A 24,387-nucleotide genomic window follows, 5' to 3' on the forward strand; every position below is an offset into this window, starting at 1 on the left:
TAAAAATTACATAAAACTCATTGAAATGCCAAGTTTTGACACTTTCTCTAAAACATTTGTGCACCTATGCAGGTAAATTTAATCTAGTGCTGTCAGTGCTAGGCATGGGGTAAAACTGGTCAATTTTTTTTAATGGGGAAAAAACATAGATTTTAAATATTTTTAAAGGAAAAGAAATCAAGATATAACATATAAAAATTAAAGATGGATGTGGACTTGCCCTTGTAAAGTAAGGGAGACAAGAATTAAGTATGTACATCATTTAGCAAGGAATCATACCACTGAGAAGCACTAGGAAACTTAATAACTATGGAAACCTCATAGAGAAATAGTTCCCCAGAAATAAGCATGTAATATGAAATCCTGACCCTTTAAATTCTTAGCTGACTTCATCAGCATCATACATCAACACATCTATCTAAATAAAAATATTAACTTGGTTTCTATATGCTATCACAAGTGAAAAAAAACCTGTTTACCCTGGAATTGTATTTGTTTATTTTGCCATGAGACCTTAGTTTCCCAACTAGCAATTGAACCCACACCCCCTGAAGTGGAAGTGGAGTGTTAACCACTCGACTGCCAGGGAAGTCCCCAAATTGTAATTAATCCTGAGTCATCAGGACTCTATCAAGTTCTGCACATTTATTACTAGGAATTAATTATTTCAATTGTAGAATTTTTAAAGGCACAGTCTGGGCCTCAGAGATGTAGATCTGAACAGATATGCAAGGAAACCTTTTCTAACGCTTTAAAATTACTAACTAGGGCATGTCCCTGGAGATTCAGCTATCCTCCAAAGAGGAAATGTTCAATTTCAATGTTTATACTTGAGCTCCTTTTTTGTTGAATCCAAAAAAACATTGCCATTTGTTTTTACACTTTTTTTCAAAATCCTTCTCTGTCTGGGACAGGGTCAAGTGACTAAACAGTTCAAAACAGTATTTTATTACCTTCTATCTAGTCAGGGTTTCATGGGCTTCCTGACTTGGAGCAAGCTCATGTAGCAGGCTTCCTTGCAGGGGGCACTGCAGGGGACACTGGGCTGCTTCACCCTCTGCAGCCTCAGATGGGATCTGACCATGGCATCCTCTCAAGAGCCGACAGGGATTCAGTTCACTCATTTACTCATTCACTTAGTCATTACTGCACACCAGGGCTGCATTATGACTTTTGTGGGCTGTAGGTACTTTGCTTTTGTGGGCTCCTTCCTCATTAAAGCACACTTAAAATGATATTTCATGACTGTGTCAGTATGATAATGCCTACCATCCAGGCTGGATTCATCATTATATATAAATTATCACTACATTTTCCTTCTCATTTAAAACAAGTTCAAACTAAACGAATTTATTTAGAAACAAACAAAGAAAATAAACTTACGGTTACCAAAGAGGAAAAGGCAGGGGAGGAATAAATTGAAAGTAATGGAGTTAATAGATGCACACTTTGATATATAAAATTAATCAACAGCCAAGATTTATTGTATGGCACAGGGAACTGTATTTGGTATCTTATGCTACTGCTACTGCTAAGTCACTTCAGTCGTGTCCAACTCTGTGCGACCCCAGAGACAGCAGCCCACCAGGCCCTGCCGTCCCGGGGATTCTCCAGGCAAGAACACTGGAGTGGGTTGCCATTTCCTCCTCCAATGCATGAAAGTGAAAAGGGAAAGTGAAGTTGCTCAGTCGTGTCTGACTCTTAGCGACCCCATGGACTGCAGTCCCCAGGCTCCTCCGTCCATGGGATTTTCCAGGCAAGAGTACTGGAGTGGAGTGCCATTGCCTTCTCCATTTGGTATCTTATAGCAAACTATAATGGAAAAGAATAATTTTAAAAAGAATATAGGGAAGTATATATGTATATGTGTGTACATACCAAATAAGCCTAAATGGTTTTATATCTTTATAAAACTCATTGAAAATGCCAAGTTTTGACACTTCCTCTAAAAGAAAAATTTGTGCAACTCTTCAGGTAAACTTAATCTAGTGCTGTCAATGCTAGGCATGGGGTAGAGTGATCAAATTTTTTTTTAATGGTGGAAAAATTAAAGATTTATAAAGGAAAATCAAAAAATAACGTACACAAAAATTTTTAAAATGGAGGTGGACTTGCCCTTGTAAAGTTCTGATACCGGGGGAAATTTTTCTTGAGATGTGCCAGAGCCCTTTTGCCTTGCCATGCTCAGTTGCTTCAGTTGTGTCTGACTCTCTGTGACCCCATGGACTGTAGCCTGCCAAGCTCCTCTGTCCATAAAATTTTCCAGGCAACTGGAGAGGGTTGCCATTTTCTACTCCAGAGGATCTTCCCCGCCCAGGGAGCAAACCTACTTGTCTCTTGTATTGGAATGCAGATTCTTTACCACCGCACCACCTGGGAAGCCCATCATATATACATACATATGGTGGCTCGGATGGTAACGAATCTGTCCGCAGCGGGCGAGACCCAGGTTCAATCCCTGGGTAGGGAGGATCCCCTGGAGAAGGACATGGCTACACACTCTAGCATTCTTGCCTGGAGAATAGCATGGACAGAGATGCCTGGCAGGCTACACAGTCAGAGTTGGAAAGGACTGAAGGACTAATACTTGCATATATATATATATATGTGTATATATATATATACATATACACATATATATATGTGTATATATATACACACACACACACACATACCAATTACTTTGCTGTACACTGGAAACTAACACAATCTTTGCTTTAATAAACTTTGCTTCAATAAAAAATTCAAATTAAAGCATTTTCTTGGGCCCCTATTGTATGCTGTAAACATGACGTAATGGATAAGGCACCCCTGTTGAGGGCCCACACTGTTCTAAGAGCTGTAGCCCTATGCAAGAACACAGTGATTGTCTTCATGGAGCTTATGTTTTACGAAGTGGGAAGCAGATAATAAAAGTACATTCAGCTTGAGAGTCAGTTATAACTGTTAAGGACAAAGGGCAGATAAGGAGAACAGAGTGTTGAGTTGGGGCGACAACACAGAGTGGACAGGGAAGGCTTCACTGGGAAAGTCTTCATCAAAACAGGCATGCATTTGGTAGAAGCACTGCTGAAGATGAGGAATCAGCACCAAGAACAAATCCCAGCCGCAACGCTGCATAAATCGTCGCTCTCGAAGTTACGTATTCTCGACGCCTCTAAGCGAGCCCGAAGGTCACTGGAAACCAGTGCCTGCCACTGCAGGCTCCATTTTGCTTCCTGGCATCAGGTAGGAGGAGTCTATTCCTTGACCACACGTTTCCATTGGGTCAGACTGGATGCTGGGTTTCTTCACCTCCGAGTGAACGGCAACGGGGCCCGGTGGCGGGGGAGGAGCATTGAGGACCAGCCCAGGTGGGAGGAATTAGAGCGGCCAAGGATGCCCTCACTCAAGATGGCGGCGCAAAGCTCGCGCTTGGTTCCGACAGGCGGCGCGCCCGTTTACGCTGCATATGCGGCCCTGCGCTCTCGGGGGCGGGTCCACAGCGGTAGGGGCACGCGCGGCCTGCGGCCCAGTCTGAAGTCTTGGGCGCCGCGGCTGCCGCTCACGTCATCGTCACTACTCCTGGACAGTGGAGGGGAAGATGGAGCCGGTGACCGACAGCGGGGACCGGCCCGGGGCCCCGGCTGGCTCAGGCCTGTCGGCTTCCCAGCGTCGGGCGGAGCTGCGGCGGAGAAAGCTGCTCATGAACTCGGAACAGCGCATCAACCGAATCATGGGCTTTCACAGGCCCGGGAGCGGCGCGGGTGAGAACCTCCGTTCCCCATAGTTTCCTGCCATCCCTTTTGAGTCTTGGGGATCATTCTTCCTTTCCCTCCTCCACCCCTAGACTTTTCTGACCAAGCCCTGCTCTGTGACCTCTCCTCGGGCCCCGCCCCTTTGATGAGGTCCCAGGTTCTCACTTCTTCACCGCAGGACGTTTCTCGTTTTTCTCAGTTTTCCGCCGCAAACTGCAATGCTCTTGATCCTAAGATCCTCTGCCGTGGTATACCCTATGCGCACTAACCCTGAGGCGGCCCCAACACCACCCCCGTCACCCCCTCGCCTCTCTTGAAGGGCGCACATTTTATTCCCAGACTGCTCTACCTACCGTGCCCGTCAGGAAGATTGCCTGCCATTCTTCCCCTTGTAAATGCTTTCCCTTCCAGTGCCTTCCCTAGTGACTGCCTTCTTTTTGCTCTGTCGGCCCCCATGAGCTTGTCTTTACTGAACTGCCCCTCTAGTTCGTCCGACGTGAATCACGGCCCCATATCCTGGTGTCTGTGCGGTGCCCTCGACACTGTCATCTGCAGGCCTTCTTAAACAAGTGATAAAAATTGGAGCGACCATTCTTTAGAGACCCAACAAGGGAAACATGCCCATCTGAGGCCTTATCTCGTAATGTGCAGAGATTGATACGAATGATGTCAGAAACTGCCTTCAACACTGAAAGGAGTTCCTCATTTCTCCCCCAATGACATGTATAGTGGGTTTCTTAAAAAAAATTTTTTCCCCCTGTATTTACTGTACACTCGTAAATTTCTATTTAGTGTTGCCTCTAATATTTGGCCTTCAGTCACTGGCTGCAAGTTCCTTAGATCCTTGTGACTTTTGCTCTGTGGGGCTTTAGATATAACTCTGAATTTTTAGACAGTTAACAGATTTGCCACTGAAAACTGCTGAGAGAGGTAAGAGCCGTATTTCAAATTCTAGAACAATTGTTAGGAGACACATTTTCTCTTTTAATGGTTAATAGCAGAATATTCTTTCCCAAAGCATTTTCTTTGTTCTTTTGCTTTGAGATTTTTATTTTATCTGTCATTAAAGGTTCCCCCAACCTTTGTTTTGTTTTAAACCGGAACAGCATCCTAAAAGTGCTGAAGTACCTTCTAATGTCTCCTAGATGACAGTAGAAGGGTTACGCAAACCGGTAGGATGTGCCACACCCTATGCTGATCGGACTCTGGATTCAGAAATGTAATATTAAAAATAGTGGTTTTAGAAAATCTCCGTTCCTAACTCTTTCCCAACTTGTCTATTAGCTTTATCTTCTGTCCCCAAAGTTTGGGTTATATCCTCTGAAAGAATACTCTCTGACATTTTGTTTGTGTGTGTAGAGGAAGGAATTTGTTTCTTTATGAAGGATCAGTATTATTTCAGAGGCTGCCAAATTTTAGCTCTAGTGGCATATTTTTAAATATTAATAAGAAAGATGTTGTCCAGTATGTAATACTTAAGGCTTCTAAATTTCTTTTCTCAGAAGAAGAAAGTCAAACAAAATCAAAACAGCAGGACATTGATAAACTGAACTCCCTCACCATTCCTTCTGTTTCAAAGCGAGTAGTGCTGGGTGATTCAGTCAGTACAGGACCGTCTGACCAGAGTGGAGTGGCCGAGGTAAAGGGGACTCAGCTGGGAGACAAACTGGACTCCTTCATTAAACCTTCTGAGTGCAGTAATGATATAAGCCTTGAGCTCCGGCAGCGGAACAGAGGGGACCTGACAGCCGACTCTGTCCAGAGGGGTTCTCGCCATGGCCTGGAACAGTACCTCTCCAGATTTGAAGAAGCAATGAAGCTAAGGAAACAGCTGATTAGTGAAAAGCCCAGTCAAGAAGATGGGAATACAACAGAAGAATTTGACTCTTTTCGAATATTTAGATTGGTGGGCTGTGCTCTTCTTGCCTTTGGAGTTAGAGCTTTTGTTTGCAAATATTTGGTAAGAAACAGTGGAAAATGAAAATTGATTATAGTAATGAGTGCTTTTAATCCATAAGATTCCTTTCTAATATGAATGTAATATTTGTGATCCATGTGACTATTTGGAGATGTGTTATAAACTGCTGTTTGCCTTAGGTACAGAATGAAGTGTTCCAGTTAAATACAGAGCCTGATGATAATGCTAAAATCTTCTTGTATGCTAAGTACCATTCTAAGTGCTTTACATGTATGAATTCGTTTAACCTCATCCTTATGAGCCAGGTATCATTTGAATCTGTTTTGTAGATGAGGGAATGAAGACTCAGGTGAAATCATTTGTCCAGGGTCACATTACTAAGTGACAACTAAACCCAGGCAGTTTCATTCCAAAACCGAAGGGTAAATTACCTACACATCCTATATATTAATTACCGCTTTTCGGATGACTTGAAATACTAAAATACAGTTTTGGTCCTGAACGTGATGTAATGTTTTTAGGGTTCAGAGGCATTCAGCATTTTATAATGTTGTACTGTTACCATAACCGCAGTCCATCACGTACCCTCAGATGCCAGTGGCTGTTCTGAAAGGTAGGATGTGTTTTATTGTTTACAGTATGTGAAGAAAAAAAAAGCACAACTTGTATTCAGTGTCTTGCTCTTTGAGGTGTTTCCATTCAGTAGACATTTTAAGAATACCTACCAAGTACCAGGCACATAAGTAAATTTTCAGATAATTAAGGTTAATGTTATTAAGCAAAAAAGTCTTTAAAAGTCTCTTTTTATGCCAGTTTTTTCTTAAAGAGAATTCTGTTGAGCAGATTTTTTTTTTCTGATGATAAATTTTCATTGTAGCTTTCAGTATTTAGTGAGATGTAGAGCTGCTTTTTTTCTTTTTTATCTAAAGGCCTCTGCACTTCCATGTTTTTTAAAATTATGTCCTATTTTTGTGCCTCATTTTGTTTGAGGTTTTTTGGGTTTCTGGACTTTTTTCTTGCTGTCGGATTTTCAGCTGTTAATCACTGCTCTTACTATGCTTCCATTTAGTAATGCTTGCTCCTTTACTCCCTTCATGATATTTTAGTTTTAGAAATAAATGTAACTGAAGTATTATTTTGATATTTTATGTTTTATTGTGTGAGAAGCGGGATAACCAAGCTATTTTATCTATAATACAAACAACTCATTATTTGAGGGCCAGAAATGAATTCATTTCTTGCCCCAAAGTGTGACTGAGGTATGTATGGCATCTGTTGCGAGTACTGAGCCTTTTAGATGTGCTTTCAAATTGTCAAGTAAATACTTCTAGATGAGAGGGATGTTTCTGCATGATGCATTATACATCAGTGGCCACCAAACACTTTAAATTACTTAAAAGGTCAATTTTTGAGAGAGAGGCATTTTGGGGAATATCGAAGGAGTATCCTCCCTCATAAAACATGAGAAACACGCTTTATGTTAAGGAAATCACACCTCTGTATTTGTCACCGTTTTGCAGAAACAAGACTGCTTTCAGCCACTAAAATTAAATTTTTATTACAGTTTTTTTGCTTGGAATTTTGTCACTGCTGTTAGTCTGATTTATTGTGATTTGAATGATTATGTTGGAAATACATGTAACTTTATCTTCTATCTTCACAGTCCATATTTGCTCCATTTCTTACTTTACAACTTGCATACATGGGACTATACAAATATTTTCCCAAGGTAAATTAATTTTTTTTCTAAATTGGGTGATATATTTAGATTGATTAACGACTAGATGATTTTAAGAACTTTTAAAAAAGTATTTATACTTATGGTTTAAATCAGTGCTATTCAGATTTGTTTAGCTCACCACTGTGGATCTTCAAACTATTTGTTTTTGTTTGTACTAAGTTCAGTTCCAAAAGTAATTAGAAACTTTTATAGCAATTTGGCATTACCGTAACATTTTTATTGTATTTTACAAAAAATGTTAGTCCACGATGGACTGGGGGGAAAGCCTCATTACAGAGTTTGAATAGTACTTGTCTAAGAAAGTGTTTAACTTAATTACTTAGTAAATTTAGTAATACATTTTGTTTCTAATAGCAAAAGTTAATTTAAAAATGGCTTCAGTTATCTTCAGTTAGTGTGGTCCTTTCTGAGCACTTAATAACAGTGCACTTTATCTTTAATGCCAAGGGTCTGATAACTTGCAAAAAACACTTGGCCATACTTAGCAGAATTATGAGGAGTATCAGTGTTGACCTGGTCTACTTGACTATAGTTATACTATGGGACTTGGCTTGCCAGTACAGAAGATAAGCTTATTTGAGTAATTGTGTTTTGTGTGAGATTTTTGCTAAAAATTGGCTACTTGACTGTTTGCTTGAAGTGAAGTGAAGTCGCTCAGTCGTGTCCGACTCTTTGCGACCCCATGGACTGTAGCCTACCAGATGCCTCTGTCCCTGGGATTCTCCAGGCAAGAATACTGGAGTGGGTTGCCGTTTCCTTCTCCAGGAGATCTTCCCAACCCAGGGATTGAACCCGGATCTCCTGCATTGCAGGCAGATGCTTTACCATCTGAGCTGCAATGCACTGATAGACCTCATGTGTGTGTTTAATAGATCTGAAACATATTTTTGAGGGGTCATATAGTCAAATACTCAAAGTAAGAGTAAAGAAGGATAAGTAATTTCATTTTTTAATTGATACGTTTTTATGATATAAATATATATATATATTTATTGATCCTCTCCAAGAATGTAGTTTTAATTCAAACATTTGTTTAAACGTTTGCTCTTGAAACATTGATTTTAGTTTTCCAGTAGCACAAGTTTGGAAGCAACCTAAATGTCTACTAATAAGTGACTAGTTTAAAAAAATTATGGTGTATCCATTCAGAATGATAAAGGTCTCCATGTGCTGATAATGGTAGCCTGTCAAGAAATACTAAGATAAAAATACAGACCAGCATATATATACTATATATATATATATATATAGAGAGAGAGAGAGAGAGAGAGAGTATACTCCTTTTTTTTGTAAAAAGGAGGAAAATTATATGTATTTGATTTTGCTTGTGTATGTGTAAAGAAACTCTGGAAGAATATTACATGAAATTATTAACTGGTTATTTATGATAGAGTGTGTATCGGTTACTAGTGAAATGGGTGAGTGAAAAGGGAAATTACTGTACAATATTCTTTTAACAAAACATTTTGCTGTAACAGGTCTCAACAGAAAAATTGAAAGAATTATGCAGTTAACACCCGTTTAGTTACCACCTAGATTCTGTAATGAAAATTTCATTATATTTATCATATATTTACTCAGTTTTCTACACATCTTCAATGTATCACTTTTTAAAAATACATCTTTCTTTTTTTGGTGCATTATAAAGTATGTTGTAGATGAAGACATAAGCATATTTTTCCATTACACATTTCAGCTTACATATCAACGAAAATTCAGTGTTTCTTTATGGTTCTTTTTCTTTGTTTTAAGGTAAATTTTTCATACATTGAAATGCTCAAGTCTTTATTATACCTTAAATGAGTTTTGACAACCTGTGAAACCCAAATCCTTTCAAGATTTAGAACATTACTGTCAGGAAGTTCCACCATGCTCTTTTCTAGGCAGTCCCAGCCCCCGTACCATGAAGGTCTGATTTTCTTTTACCTACCATAGATTAATTTTAGCTGTTTTAGCACTTAATATAAATGGGATTGTTCAGTACATACTTCTTCATGCAAGGCTTCTTTCATTCTACATTGTATTTTTGAGATTCATCCATATTGTTGAGTGCATCAGTAGAATCATTGTCTTTTTTTTTTCTGAGTAATACTCTATTGACTGAGTATATCCACTTATTTATCTAATTTTCCATTGATGGGCATGACTAAAGCAACTAAGAACTTTCTTGAATGAGTTTTTTGTGGACATAAGTTTTGATTTCCTGTGGATAACTACAGCTTTTTCTATTTAAAAATTTTTTGCAATAAAAAATTTTTATTGGATTGGATTTGGTGATACCGAATCATTAAATGAAAATTCAGCCTTGAATCTCTTAAAGAATGAGACTAGAAAATTATACTAGGAAATAAATGTTTAATGAATAAATGTTTGTATCTTATTGCATAGGCCTTTCCTCATGACTCAAGTGGTAAAGAATCTGCCTGCAGTGCAGGAGACACAGGAGATGAGGGTTCGATCCCTGGTTTGGAAAGATCCTTAGAGAAGGAAATGGCAACCCACTCCAGTATTCTTGCCTGGAATGTCCCATAGACAGAGGATCCTGATGGGCTACAGTCCCTAGGGTCAGAGTTGGATATGACTAAGCTTGTGCGCATGTGCGCGCACACATCCTATTACATATGAAATCGAACGTGAATTCTTTACATGGCAGTTAGGCTTGACTCTACAGAATGTTCCTTTGATTCTGTTACAAATGATTGACTGTCCTCCAGAACATCTATCAGTTTTCTGACTTTTGTTGTCATGAGACTTAACCCTACAATAGGATTTATCCACTCACTTCTGCTCCTCTCAATTTTGCTCATTCTCAAATGTCTGTTTTTTGTTTTGTTTTGTTTTCTTTAATTTGAAGTCCTGCTTTTTAATTCTACTTCCTCCTGAAATCCTTCTCTATGCTTTATTTGTACATAAAATACTGAAGTAATTTCTATCTTCTTTGAGCCACTATAGCACACATTATCCATGCAAGTATTTATATCCTGTCTGGGAATGCTTTCCTGTTTTTGTCTTCAACTTTTGTATATATCTTAAATTATTATTTATATCCTAACCTCCAATATAGGAGGTTTTTTTAAACTTTTGATAGCAAGAATAGTGTCTTTTCCTTATTGCCGAGCAGTTTGTTCCTTTACATATTATATGATCAGTAAATGTTTGTTAATATATTGTTGATTGATGTCTTAAAACTTCATTAACGGTTTTGAAATCAATTAGGCAAAAATAACAGCACTGATGTTTTTTATAGAGCTTAAGTAGTCTTCTGAAAGCTGTAATATTTATTTAAGTCTTTCTCTATGCAGAGTGAAAAGAAGATAAAGACAACAGTACTAACAGCTGCACTTCTATTATCTGGAATTCCTGCTGAGGTGATAAATCGATCAATGGATACTTACAGCAAAATGGGCGAAGTTTTCACAGATCTCTGTGTCTACTTTTTTACTTTTATCTTTTGTCATGAACTGCTTGATTATTGGGGCTCTGAGGTACCATGACGCCTGCAGAACTCAGGAAGAAAAGCTTACAAAAAATAATTTCTATATTGCAGTGTCTTTAAAGGAAGAAGATTGGTTTACACCTTCATGTAATTCTTTTACTTCTTGGATTTGTAAAACCACTTGATTAGGAATGGAATGACTGGTTACCTGACTAGAAAGGATTGAGTTTGTATTAATACTGATGCGATGATTAGAATACCAGTGTCAGTAATTGATTTTTCTTGTTTGATTAGAATTCCTAGTCTACACTTTTTCCTAACTTCTCGGATTTGTGATTTATCTTTTGGGAGCTGAGCTTGTGCTTAAGAGGGCAGATGAATGTGGTCTCAGCCGGTCCCAAGAACTGCTTCTTGTATTTGTATTGTTCTGTCCTAAGAAATGGAGCCATCTTAAAAATAAAATGGAAGAACTCAAATTGTTTAGTTTGCACATTTTAACTTCTAAGGGCTGTATAAGGTAACCATGTTGAGTCAGTATTTTCATTTTTATTCCAGCACAAATATTTAATGGAGGAAATGATTAAGATTCATACATGTGAAATTAATAGGTATTTATGAAATCTTTCTGAAAATTTTTATTAGCAAACTTCAAAATTGGAAATTTTTACTTTTGAGTTTTCGATTTTCAGAAGTTTTTTTTTTTTTAACCAACAGTATAGAATGAGGATGAGATGGCTGCATGGCATTACTGACTCGATGGATGTGGGTCTGAGTGAACTCCGGGAGTTGGTGATGGACAGGGAGGCCTGGCGTGCTGTGATTCATGGGGTCGCAAAGAGTCGGACACGACTGAGCGACTGATCTGATCTGATCTGATAGAATGATTAGACATAAAAATGGGCTTTGAAAAACTGACTTAGGAATGCAACCCAATAGGAATACATCCTTTTTTAACTAAGTTAACACTGTCATTGGAGAAGGCAATGGCACCCCACTCCAGTACTCTTGCCTGGAAAATCCCATGGACAGAGGAGCCTGGTAGGCTGCAGTCCATGAGGTTGCGAAGAGTAGGACACGACTGAGCGACTTCACTTTCACTTTTCACTTTCATGCATTGGAGAAGGAAATGGCAACCCACTCCAGTGTTCTTGCCTGGAGAATCCCAGGGACGGGGGAGCCTGGTGGGCTGCTGTCTCTGGAGTCGCACAGAGTCGGACACGACTGAAGCGACTTAGCAACAGCAGCAGCAACGCTGTCATATTTGGAAGGTTTGTCTTAAAAGAGTATAAAGCATAACTGTAATGCCATTTGGTATTACATTTCTCTAGTTTTTTGATGATCTGTTTAATTCTTGTGATATTAAAAACACACATGCCTTTTTTTTTAATTACAAAGTCTTTTTTATTTTGAACCACAATAATGGACAATAAGTATAGCACTTTAAGTCTATTCCTCTGACTCAGAGTAAGATCACAAGCACACATTTTCCCCTAAGTCCATAGAAATCTAATATCTAGAGGATTAGATAGCATTCTTGAATTTGTCACTCTCTCCCCAGTCCCTGGGAAGACATTTGGGTTTTTGATTACATGTTTTATTTCTTCCATTTTGTCACTTGACATATGCACAGTTTTTGTATTTGTAGATCATTATCAAATGTATTTCAAAGAGAAGACATGAGTTTGCTTAAGTGTGTTGACTTGTATCAAATGGAGATGGAAGTTTATTAGTGTTTGGGATAATTAAAAATCTTTTTACTTAGAAATTTCAGGGATCTGATATGTTTATACTAGATTGACAAGAATGGTTGTTGAAAGGTGACATCTTTGACCAGTAGCTTTTTAGTCTTATTAGTTGTATAAATGGACATGTGGACACAAAATTGGTACTAAAAATGAGAGTTATGAGATTCAGGCCTAGGGTAATTAGAATCAAAATCTGCTTTGGAAGCCAGGTCAGTTTGTTAAATAAGTGATGTATTGGGGACATAGTGGACTATAATTACTTCTTTCATCTCTGCTAATAGGTAAAGGTAACTTCTTCAAGGACATAGAAATTCTGTAAACTTGCCATGCATATGCTGTGGCATAAAAAGCCAGTTAGAATTGTCATGTGAATGTAATCTCTTAAAAGGGAGTTAGAAATGAAGTATCTGGGAAAGGGCTCTGGCTTGGCTATCAGATACCTGAGTTCTGGTTCCAGTTTAGATTCCAAAAAGATTAGTGATCTGGGATTGAATTTGTTTCCCATGTCTCAGTGGCCTCACTTGAGAAATTTGAGAAAGTGACTTAAAGAATCTGTTCAAACTTTATCATTAAGTTCTTCATGGCCTCATCCAGTTCCCTGGCTTCAGATACCAGGTACAGAAGCATCTTGAATTAGGGTGGTTTGACTTAGAATTTTTTGACTTTATGATGGTGTGAAAGTGACACATTTGTTAGAAACCATACTTCAAATTTTGAATCTTGATCTCTTCCTGGGCTAGCCATCTGCAGTATACTACTCTCTGGTGATGCTGGGCAGTGGCAGAGAGCTACAGCTCCCAGTCTGCCACTCCAGGATGATCCACTTAAAAGTTTTATTCCCATAAGCCATTCTGCTTTTAACTTTGTTCATTTCAGTCACTCAGTCATGTCTGACTCTTTGCAACCCCATGGACTGCAGCACGCTAGGCTTCCGTGTCCATTACCAACTCCCAGAGTTTGCTCAAACACATGTCCATTGAGTCGGTGATGCCATCCAATGATCTCATCCTCTGTCATCCCCTTCTCCTCCTGCCTTCAATCTTTCCCAACATCAGGGTCTTTTCAAATGAGTCAGTTCTTCACATCAGGTGGCCAGAATATTGGAGCTTCAGCTTCAGCATCAGTCTTTCCAATGAATATTCAGAAACGATTTCCTTTAGGATTGACTGGTTTGATGTTGCAGTCCAAGGGACTTTCAAGAGTTCTCCAACGCCACAGTTCAAAAGCATCAATTCTTCAGCACTCAGCTTTCTTTATGCCCCAGCTCTCACATCCATACATTACTACTGGAAAAACCATAACTTTGACTAGATGGCCTTTTGTTGACAAAGTAATGTGTCTGCTTTTTAATATTCTGTCTATGTTGGTCATAGCTTTTCTTCCAGGGAGCAAGCGTCTTAATTTCATGGCTGCAGTCACCATCTGCAGTGATTTTGGAGCCCAAGAAAATAAAGTCTGACACTGTTTGCATTGTTTCCCCATCTATTTGCCATGAAGTGATGGGACTGGATGCTATTATCTTATAGTTTTTTGAATGTTGAGTTTTAAGCCAACTTTTTCACTCTCCATTTTCATCAAGAGGCTCTTCAGTTCCTTTTCGCTTTCTGCCTTAAGGGTGGTGTCATCTGCATGTCTGAGGTTATTGATGTTTCTCATGGCAATTTTGATTCCAGCTTGTGCTTCATCCAGCCCGGCACTTTGCATGATGTACTCTGCATATAGGTTAAGTAAGCAGGGTGAGATTGGATTAAAGATTTACTGAGCATGGCCCTGCCCATCAGAACAAGACCCAGTTTTCCCCACAGTCAGTCTGTCCCATCAGGAAGCTTCCATAAGCCACTTATCCTTATTCATTGGAGGGCAGACAGAATGAAAACCACTATCACAGAAGACTAACCAGATTGATCACATGGACCAAAGCCTTATCTAACTCAATGAAACTATGAGCCATGCTGTATAGGGCCACCAAAGATGGACAGGTCATGGTAGGTTCTGACAAAATCTTGTCCTCTGAAGAAGGGAATGGCAAACCACTTGAGTATTCTTGCCTTGAGACCCCCATGAACAGTATGAAAAGGCAAAAATGTAGGACATTGAAAGATGAACTCCCCAGGTCAGCAGGTGCCCAATATGCTACGGGAGAAGAGTGGAGAAATAACTCCTGAAAGAATGAAGAGACGGAACCAAAGTGAAAACAGCACCCAGTTGTGACTGGTGATGGAAGTAGAATCTGATGCTGTAAAACACAATATTGCATAGGAACCTGGAATGTTAGTTCCATGAGTCAAGGTAAATTGGAAGTGGTCAAACAGGAGATAGCAAGAGTGAACACTGACATTTTAGGAATCAATGAACTAAAATGGACTGGAATGTGAATTTAATTTAGATGACCATTATATCTACTACTGTGAGTAAGAATCCCTTAGAATAAGTGGAGTAGCCCTCCTAGTCAACAAGAGTCTGAAATGCAGTACTTGGGTGCAATCTCAAAAATGACAGAATGATCTCTTTGTTTTCAAGGCAAATCACTCAGTATCACAGTAATCCTAGTCTATTCCCCAACCTCTAATGCCAAAGAAGCTGAAGTTGAACGGTTCTATGATGACCTACAATACCTTCTAGAACTTTCAGAACAGTACTCAGTAAATTACATGATAGTCAACACTTGATTGTAGGGGTTATCTTAGATGATTTTGCCCAACTGTAGGCTAATGTGTGAGTTCTGAGCACATTTAAGGTTGGCTAGGTAGGCTGAGATGATGGGTAGGTTAGGTATATTAAATGTATTTAACACTTAAAACTATTTTAAACTTCAGTTCAGTCACTAAACTTAACTATGGGTTTATCAGGATGCAACCCCACCCTCAGTCAAGGAAGATCTGTATTATACATTCTATAAAGTATGATCCCTATCTCTCCAATCTCATTCTCCTTTGAACTCCAAACTCACACATTCGCTTTCAGCCATTATCACCTTCTGGATACCTAGTAGACAGAAACACTGATTTTTCTCTCCTTTTCCCACCAAATCTGCTGTGTCCAGGCCTTTTTCATCTCCACAAATTTACCGCAATCCACAGTAGCTCTGTTCAAAACCTAGGAGTCATCTTTATTCCTCCCCTTACCAGTGCATCTCACATCCTTTTTATCAATTAGTGTTTGGAAAGCTGCCTGGGGAATACATCCAGAATCTGACCACTTTTCATTGTTCCACAGTTTACATCTTTAGTAGTTTCTTATTTCTTTTAGACTGAAACCTACACTCCTTAACCTTCAGGCCACATACAAGCAATTTACAGTGGCTCTGATACCTGACTCCTTGATGTCCATTCTGCCCCATACTGGCTCAGGCTCTCCTTACCCTTGGCGTGGACTGCACTGCTGCCACAAGTGGTCAGTAAATCAGATGAAGGGCAGAAGCCTGTCTTGGAGTCTTAACTTCTTGATTTCATTTTCTAAAAATTCAAATTTATTGCGGTAAGATTTACATACAGTAAAACACACCAATTTCAAGCATATAGTTCAGGGAATTTCTTGGCCATCCAGTGGTTAGAACTTTGTGCTTCCACTGCAGGGGATTCAGATTGATCCCTGGTTGGGAACTAAGATGTCCCATGGGCTGTGGCATGGCCAAAAAAAAAAAAAGCATAAAGTGCACAGTTCAATGAATTTTGACATACATCCATGCAATGATTGCCACAGTGAAGATATGGAACTTGACTATCATCCTTATGTGCAAGAACATAAAATAGTACAGAGACATGTAAAGTAAATGAGAGCCTGTCCCCAACTCCTTTATAGATTTCTGCTAAAACAACTCAACATTTCAGTTGAGTTCAATAGGTGAGTCATTCTCCACCTTGATTGGATTGTACTTCAGAAGTACCTGAGAAGCTTGAAAATTCCCTATGCATAGGAGGGACTCCAATGAATCCAAAGAATGTCTGGAGGTTGTAAAGACCTCACCAGACCTACTCCCATAATTTACATTTTAAGATAACAGAATTAGCCAGAAGGTTTAATCCAGAGACTGTCCTCAGGCAGGATACATTATTGTTATATAATCCTAAGGAATGTAGAGAAGGGAAAAAAGTTTGTCCTTTCTTCCTCCTTGAGAATTCCAGACCCCTCTCTCCTTGGGGACCCCTAGACTCCTTATCAACCTGCCTAGGAAATGACTCTCTCATTATCAGAATGGAACACATGCATCCGCATGCACATATTTAAGCTCCCAAGTGCAGACAATGTTAAGAACCGTGATAATCTTGTTGTTGTTGTTGTTGTTTTTTGTGGCTCCCTGTGGCATGTGGGACCTTAGTTCCCTGACCAGGGATCCCAACCTGGACCCTTGAATTGGAAGCACTGGAATGCTGCCAAGAGAGCCATTATAATCTTGTGTACAGATGTTTAGCTCTTCCTTCTCTTCAGGGAGTTAACTTCTTCTCAGTTTTCAAATCTTACTTCAAAGGTCACTTCTCAGGGAACTCTTTTTCTGAATTCTACTCCTATGGTAGAATCTCTTTCCTGTTACAAAACTTCTGCAAGTGTTTGTATTAATGTCTATGTATGCCACTGGGCTTCCCTGGTGGCTCAGACAGTAAAGAATCTGCCTGCAATGCAGGAGACCCGGCTTCCATCCCTGGGATGGGAAGATCCCCAGGAGAAGGAAATGGCAACCCACTCTAGTATTCTTGCCTGAGAAATCCCACAGACAGAGGAGCCTGGTGGGCTACAGTCCCTTGGGTCGCAAAGAGTCAGACAGGACTGAGCAACTTTCACTTCATGTCTGCCACTACATTGAAAGCTCATTGGAATCTAGAACATGCCTGACACGTAACAATATGTATAAATGAATATATAAATGAGAGTGAATTGAAATGTTTGTAGCATCTCTTAGCTCAGTTTAAGGCAGATATCAGTGTACGTCCTGGGACAGCTCAGGGATATTTATGGCGCTTCAGTGCTGCTAGTGAGAAAGACCCTCCCAGGGTCTGCAAGGTTGAGGCACTGCCCACTACCGCACCGAGACCTGCGGGCTGCGGTGACTGTGCAGGGAAAACGGCGGAGGCAATCGCTTTTCCCGCAGCCGGTGCTGTGCGGCCTCCAGCCTATAGGAGGAGCTGTGGAGCGACAACCACTTCCGGCCCGCTTTTTCCTTCCTGCCGCTGGCGCCAGCACGTCTTGTTTTCGTTGGCCGCGTTCGGATGGCAGCTGCCACTGTGGCTGCGGCCGCCTCTTAGTGGTACCCCTTTCCCGGCGTGCTGAGGGCGGTGCGTTCTCCTAATCTGTCCGGTTCTCGTGCGCGTGGTTCCGAAGGGCGCCGGTTTCCCACAGCAGGCGGTATGGGCAGGGAGTCACGGTAAGGCGGAGCGCCGACCGCCGAGCGGCTTCTTTGCGGGGAACAGGCGGGAGTCGAGGTGCCCTCGGGGCTCGGCCTGGCTAGCGCGGCCCCACGTGTGGCCAGCGCTGCCCGCGGCTGCTGGAGGGGCTGGGAGACCTCTGCTGAGGGAGTGGCTGCACTTGGGTGAGCGGTAGGCACAGGGTTCCCCTGCACTGCCATCGGCCGGTTCGAGCCCCTGGAGCGGGAGCTTGTAAGAGATCTCCAGGACTTGTAAGAGATCCCGCCATTTCCGCAGAGCTTACCCGGATCTCCTCATTCAATGGCGATCCCAAGTGAATTTCTCACCACTTCGTGTTTGGACCATATCTTTGGTCCCTAACGCTACTTTAGTTCTTTGTGAGCGCGGGATATTTTCTTAAGTTAATTGAAAGGAGCGTGTGGTCAAATATTTTTACAACACCCATAACTTTGTACATGACTAGGCTTTTATTTGCCTGGAAAATCCCATGGACGGAGGAGCCTGGTAGGCTGCAGTCCATGGGGTCGCTAAGAGTCGGAAACGACTGAGTGACTTCACTTTCACTTTTCACTTTCATGCATTGGAGAAGGAAATGGCAACCCACTCCAGTGTTCTTGCCTGGAGAATCCCAGGGACGGGGTAGCCTGGTGGGTTGCTGTCTATGGGGTCGCACAGAGTCGGACACAACTGAAGCGACTTAGCAGCAGCAGCAGGCTTTTATTGGGCTACAATAAATGCTTGTGACATGGACATTTACTTTGTAAATAGATCTCAGATTTCTTTATTTGTTTTTTATCCTTTTAAAACTGAGAATCGGGAGCTCTTATTAGAACTCTTCAAAAACAGTTTATATTGTTCCCTGGTTTGGGATCTTGAGATTTTTATCTTTAATGTACAAATTTGGTTAATATTTAGCGGTTACTGAAAGATAATTTATATGTAGGATGATAAATAAGTAAGGTAGTAGTTACTGAGGTATAATTAACTTTCAGGGAAATGGGCAACGCTTAAGGGTAGAGCTTGATAAAATTTAACAAATCTATAAAGTGTTTATTCGTTTAACTGGATAAAGAGTATTTCCATAACTACGGAAAATTTCTTTGAAAGTCTTTGAAATCTCCGTGGAAGCGTTGGTATTTGGCCACCTAGGCGGGAAACCTGGAAGTGATATTTACTTGACTCCTCCTCCTCTCAATGTTTACATCCAGTTAGATTCTGCACTCTGTTGCCATTCCTGCTTTCCTTGACTTAATTCAGGCCTTAATCATACATTGCTCAGACTGCTACATCTCCCTCAAGTTGATTAGCTTCCTCTGATCTTACTCTTCTAATTGATTCCACACGTCAGCCAGAATGATACTTCTGAAATAAACATAAGGTTATGTCATTTCCATGCTCTCATGTCCATTGGTTCTTACTGCTTTCAAGATGAACCTTCAGGGCCCTTCCCAAGAAGGTCCCTTCCATCCCTTAGGCCTTCTTCCCCACTGCTCTGCCTCATGACTTGTGCAGGAGGTTTGCTGTTGTACTTGACATTTGATTAGTCATTGAAATACCCAATACCCAGCTTTTGATACTTGTCAACAACTCTACACTTGACATTCTGACCCAAGCCACCAGTGTTTCTTACTTGCTTGGTTGCTATTTACCTATTTTCCCTGCATCTGCCCTCTCCTTTCTTTGGTTTGTTTTCTCCTTAGCAGCCAGAGTAATGTTTTAAAAATAGTAATGCTTAAAATCTTCCAATAGCCTTCTCAAAGGAAAAAAAAAAGACTATCCTGATAACTGCCCATAAAATTCTCCACATTTGGCTACCATGCTCCTCTCAGCTGTTTTTCTCCATAGCTCCAAATGACATTGTATTGACTCTCTTTTTTGAACTTGTCTTCTCTCCCTTTAGCAGCACAAAGCTGCTTGAGCATCAAAAGCAGGAACTTGGTCTCTTTTGCTTACTGTTCTTGCTTCTCTAACAGTGTTTCCTCTCTACATCTGCTGTAGCGGAAGAGTTCACTCTTTCCCTCTAATTTTAAAAAAGTTGATGTGTAAAAAGTCCTTTCAGTGTTTATCCGCTGAGACTTTTAGGGAAAATAATAAAATAAATAAAATGTAATAGAAGCTAAGTGTGTTTGCTAAGCTTAATCTTTAACTTAATATTCTAGCCACTATCGGAAGCGATCAGCATCACGGGGACGCTCTGGAAGTCGATCTAGAAGTCGTTCACCCTCAGACAAAAGAAGTAAACGTGGAGATGATAGACGGTCTAGAAGCAGGGATAGAGACAGGAGGAGAGAGAGGTCTCGTAGCAGGGATAAAAGAAGATCTCGGTCGAGAGACAGGAAGCGTCTGAGGTAAGGCGGTAATCTCCAAAGAACTCTTGATAAATTGGGCTTCTTTAAAAGTTTTAGTGGTCCCTTTAATTGGTGGTAGAATTTAGTGATCTGTTTGCTGGCTGTCTGTTTTAATCCCAGCTGATTTGATTAGGTACATAAGTGATTTGCCTAGAACAAAACCTTTCAAACAGTTAAACGGTATTTTAAGTTTGTAAACTTGAGGTGGTGTTTCTTGTAATCCAAAGAGAACTTTAGAAAAAAAATTTTTTTTAATTAGAGAAAAATTGCTTTACAATGTTGTGTTGGTTTCTGCTGTGCAACACCACAAAGAACTCGTAAAGCCCCCAGGAAAGGTTTAAAAAAAAGAAGTAAAAGTTGAGGTAATATGCCTTTGAGGGGGTTCTAACCTAAACCTGTCCCAGGAAAGCCGATCCGTGTGTTCAGAACCACCACTAGAGCTGACTGGAGAAGGAAGAGCAGGGCAGGGCCGTGTCCACTTCTTGTTTGAAATGATTTTAAAGAATTTTTTTAGATTTAACCAAAGAACATCCTAGTTTTTAAAAACTTGTGCTTGATTAAATATTCCTTGGTACCACCCAAGGATCTGTAACTTCCCTGGTGGTGAAAAACAGCCTTTAAATAAAAATAATCTCACATGGCAAAAAAAGTTTTCTAATAAAGTTCTCTTTAAAATAGGAAAGAAGACATGGTTATACAGGTGCTGTGAACTGATCTCAGAAAGAACTTAGAGTTTATCTTTTTGAGATATTGGTTCTTAGGGAAAATATTCACCCATAACAATGTGGATAGTATTAACTTACTCAGTGTTATATTATGTGGCCTCAGGAACAGTTTCATACAATACAGTCAAATACTTATTAAGCATCATATAAGATTTGGTCTCTTACTTTTTTTTTTTTTTGGTCTCTTTTTGATGTGAAAATAAAATTAGAAGATTTTAGAGCAAGAAGGATTTTGAGATTATTTGGTACGTCTCTGCATTATGTAGGTTGAGGAAACAGATCCAGAGGTCACCCAGAGAGTGACCTGCCCTGTGTGTGGCACTGGCTAGGAGCAGCACCAGGATAGACATTCTTATCTCCTAATATTTGTGTCTGTAATCTTTCCACAGCCCCATTCTGCCCATCCTTATACTGAGATTTCAGCTGTCTTTGAAATTTAGATTTTCTGCTCTAGGTCTAGATTTCGAATAGCTATTAGTACATATTTCCTCTGTTTTTCAACAAACATCATTTTGAAATTAGTATCCTCATTTTCCCCCTTGACCACTTGTAAGAATTGGCTTTACTTGTTCCCTGTTAAACTGATTTGATAGTGAATTTAAATCTGTCTTTAACAGTGGTAATAATTTAGGAGCTTCTTTCAACATGAGGCACAAACCATGATCTGAAATAGAAGTTCTACTTGGTCATAGAATAAATGAAACGTGTCCCCTTTGCAGGCGTTCCAGAAGTAGAGAGAGAGATAGAAGTCGAGAACGAAGACGATCTCGAAGTCGGGACAGGAGACGTTCAAGGAGTAGAAGCCGAGGCCGAAGATCCCGATCTTCCAGTCCTGGCAATAAAAGCAAGAAAGCTGAGAATAGGTAATGTTAACATTGGCTGTATCTATCATGCAGGTTGGGAACTCTCTTCCCTACACTTTAAAAAAAAAATCCTTCTAAATGCTGAATTTGGCTGCTACCATGAGCTGTTAGCTTAATTTCATTTCAATAAGTTATAAAGCTTGTAGTGCTTTTAGAAGATACCTAAATTCTGTTAGTTTGAATACTTATAATGCATTATTCCTTCATTTAATACCTACTGTTAATGATCAGAAGTACATTTTATATACATCTTTGCGGGAACTATGTTTTTTTCTTTGAAGTTATTTTCTTAGTGTTTCTACTGTTGCTTGACAAATAACATTTTTACATTGCTGAACTGCTATTCATAATGGGTGAACTTTGCTTGTGTAAGTTAAATCTACATGTTTCCTTAAGATGTTAGTACCATTGAATTTTGAGGTATTAGTTATATCTATTAGACGTAATATGTTTACTCTATATTTCTCTTGTTAATGCTTTGTTCTTTGCCTATTACTGTTTCTAAAGTGGTGTCCTGGCATATATAGCTTTGTTTCTGTTTTCTTCATATTGGTTATGAAGATTTTTCCTCATTTATTTACTTTATAAATTTTACTTTTGTTTTATCAGGTCAGTGTTATAATGCCCATTGGGATAATTTTAAATTTAAAATATAAATTCAGAGAAATGAATGAAATATAAACATGCAGTTTACTAAGTATAAAGTAAGATTCATGTAACCACCACCAAAGTTAAGAAATAGAACATTATCTGTATCCCACTGGAAGCCCTGCATGTCCCTTCACTAACCCAGCTTTCTATTTGCCTAGATAAAATCACTGCTGACTTTAGTGTTAGTAATGTTCTAATTGTTTCTTTATAAATGGAAAAAGAATAATTTAGGTTTATGTGTTTTTTAATTTTACGTGAATGAGTCATGTCTTCTTCTGTGTTTTTGCTAAACCTTGGGAGTTATCTCTGTTGCTCATAACATTAGTTTATTTTATTGCTGAACCACTATCCTGTGGTATAAATACGTGTGCTCAGTCGTGTCTGACTCTTTGGGACCCCATGGATTGTAGCCTGCCAGGCTCCTCTATCCATGGAAGTTTCCAGGAAAGAATACTGAAACAGGTTGCTGTTTCCTCCTCCAGGGGATCTTCCTGAACCAGGGATGGAAGCTGGGTCTCTTGGGTCTCCTGCATTGGCAGGTGGATTCTTTCCCACTGAGCCATCTTGGAAGCCCCGTGATATAAATATACCGCTTCATCCATTCTACTGAGATGGATGTTTGAGTTGTTTTAACTTTGAGGCTATTATGAACATATCTGAGTATACATGTGTATGGGCTTCCATGGTGGCTCAGACAGTAAATAATCCATCTGCATTGCAGGAGACCCGAGTTCTAGAGTTAGACACCACTGAGTGATTAAGCATATTAGCATATACATGTGTATTAGTTCCCCTTGAGTGTACAGCTAGGAGTGAAGTTACATGGTCATAGAATAAACATAGCTTCACTTTAAGTAATCCCAAATGCTTTCCAAGGAGTATATACTAATTACACTTCCAGCAGTATATGAGAATTGTGTCCCTTCATACCCAGTATTAGGTATTGTCATTCCTTTAAATTTTTATTTGATAGACATGTAATAAAAATATCATTATGGTATTAATTTGCATTTCTTTGATTAGTGGTGAAGTTGAACACCTTTCCATATGTTTTTTGGTCATTCAGATTTCTTCTTCTAAAGTACATGTTTAAAAAAATACATGTTTAATCTTTTTCTCATTTTCGTATTGGTTTGTTTCTCTTTTTAAAAAATTGATTTATAGAAGTTCTTGTTTTTAAATGTTCCAGATAATTGTCGTTTGCTATATGAGTGGCAAATATTTTACTCTAATTTATCTTTTTACTCTGTAATGATACTTTTGAGGAACAAAGACTTGGAAGGAAGAAACATTCATAAAATGAAGGCAGTTAATAAAAGGATGAGGAAAATCTGACAAGGGCAGTGTGAAAATTATAGGCTGTACTCAGTCTGAACATAAAAGATTAGCATGCTGCTTTTACCAGTACATCAAAAAGATAAGACAGATCATAAACTAGTTGGGTTTATACCAGGAATGGAAAGTTGATTTAACATTAGAAACTCTTATCAGTGTGATCCAAGATTCAAGGAGAAAAGCCATGGTTACTTAAGTAGATTCAGGAAAAGCATCTTATTAACTTCAACACACATTAATGTTTAAAAGTGCTGGGCAAACATGAATAGAAAAGTATTTAACAAACTGGTTATAAAATTAGGAAGCACTTTCAAAGAACAAGATATAAGGACTTTCACTACCAGTATCAAGGCTTGTCTATAAAGTTGTAGAAATCAAGAGTGTGGCTTTATTGTAGGGGTAAACAAATAGATTATTGAAACCTTATAAAGAACCTAGAATCAAATCTACACATATAAGATCATTTAATAAATGACTATGGTGACATCATAAATAGTGGAGAAAAGTTTTTCCAATAAATGGTGTCAG

At 39.5% G+C, this 24,387-nt stretch overlaps 2 protein-coding genes across 5 annotated transcripts in view; both read left to right on the forward strand.

The window, feature by feature from the left end:
- The first annotated feature begins 3,441 nt into the window (after positions 1-3,441).
- Positions 3,442-11,308, forward strand: CAMLG (calcium modulating ligand). 2 transcript variants are annotated; one of them, XM_055554045.1, is made up of 4 exons: positions 3,442-3,746; positions 5,240-5,697; positions 7,319-7,384; positions 10,699-11,308. In XM_055554045.1, exons 1-4 carry the CDS (start codon positions 3,584-3,586, stop codon positions 10,888-10,890), a joined length of 879 nt encoding a protein of 292 aa, XP_055410020.1. In that variant the 5' UTR covers positions 3,442-3,583; the 3' UTR covers positions 10,891-11,308. The 2 variants fall into 2 exon arrangements, with proteins under 2 accessions (XP_055410020.1, XP_055410028.1); XM_055554053.1 differs by lacking the exon at positions 7,319-7,384.
- Positions 11,309-17,673: 6,365 nt separating this feature from the next.
- Positions 17,674-24,387, forward strand: part of DDX46 (DEAD-box helicase 46) — a 52,031-nt gene continuing 45,317 nt past the window's right edge. For all 3 annotated transcript variants that reach the window (XM_055553998.1, XM_055554009.1, XM_055554019.1), the window contains exons 1-3: positions 17,674-17,936; positions 20,097-20,285; positions 21,730-21,873. In XM_055553998.1, the coding sequence (XP_055409973.1) occupies positions 17,920-17,936; positions 20,097-20,285; positions 21,730-21,873 (350 nt within the window). In that variant the 5' untranslated portion in view covers positions 17,674-17,919. The remainder of the gene's footprint in view (positions 17,937-20,096; positions 20,286-21,729; positions 21,874-24,387) is intronic.

Source organism: Bubalus kerabau, chromosome 1, assembly GCF_029407905.1.
Source record: "Bubalus kerabau isolate K-KA32 ecotype Philippines breed swamp buffalo chromosome 1, PCC_UOA_SB_1v2, whole genome shotgun sequence".
NCBI lineage: Eukaryota > Metazoa > Chordata > Mammalia > Artiodactyla > Bovidae > Bubalus > Bubalus kerabau.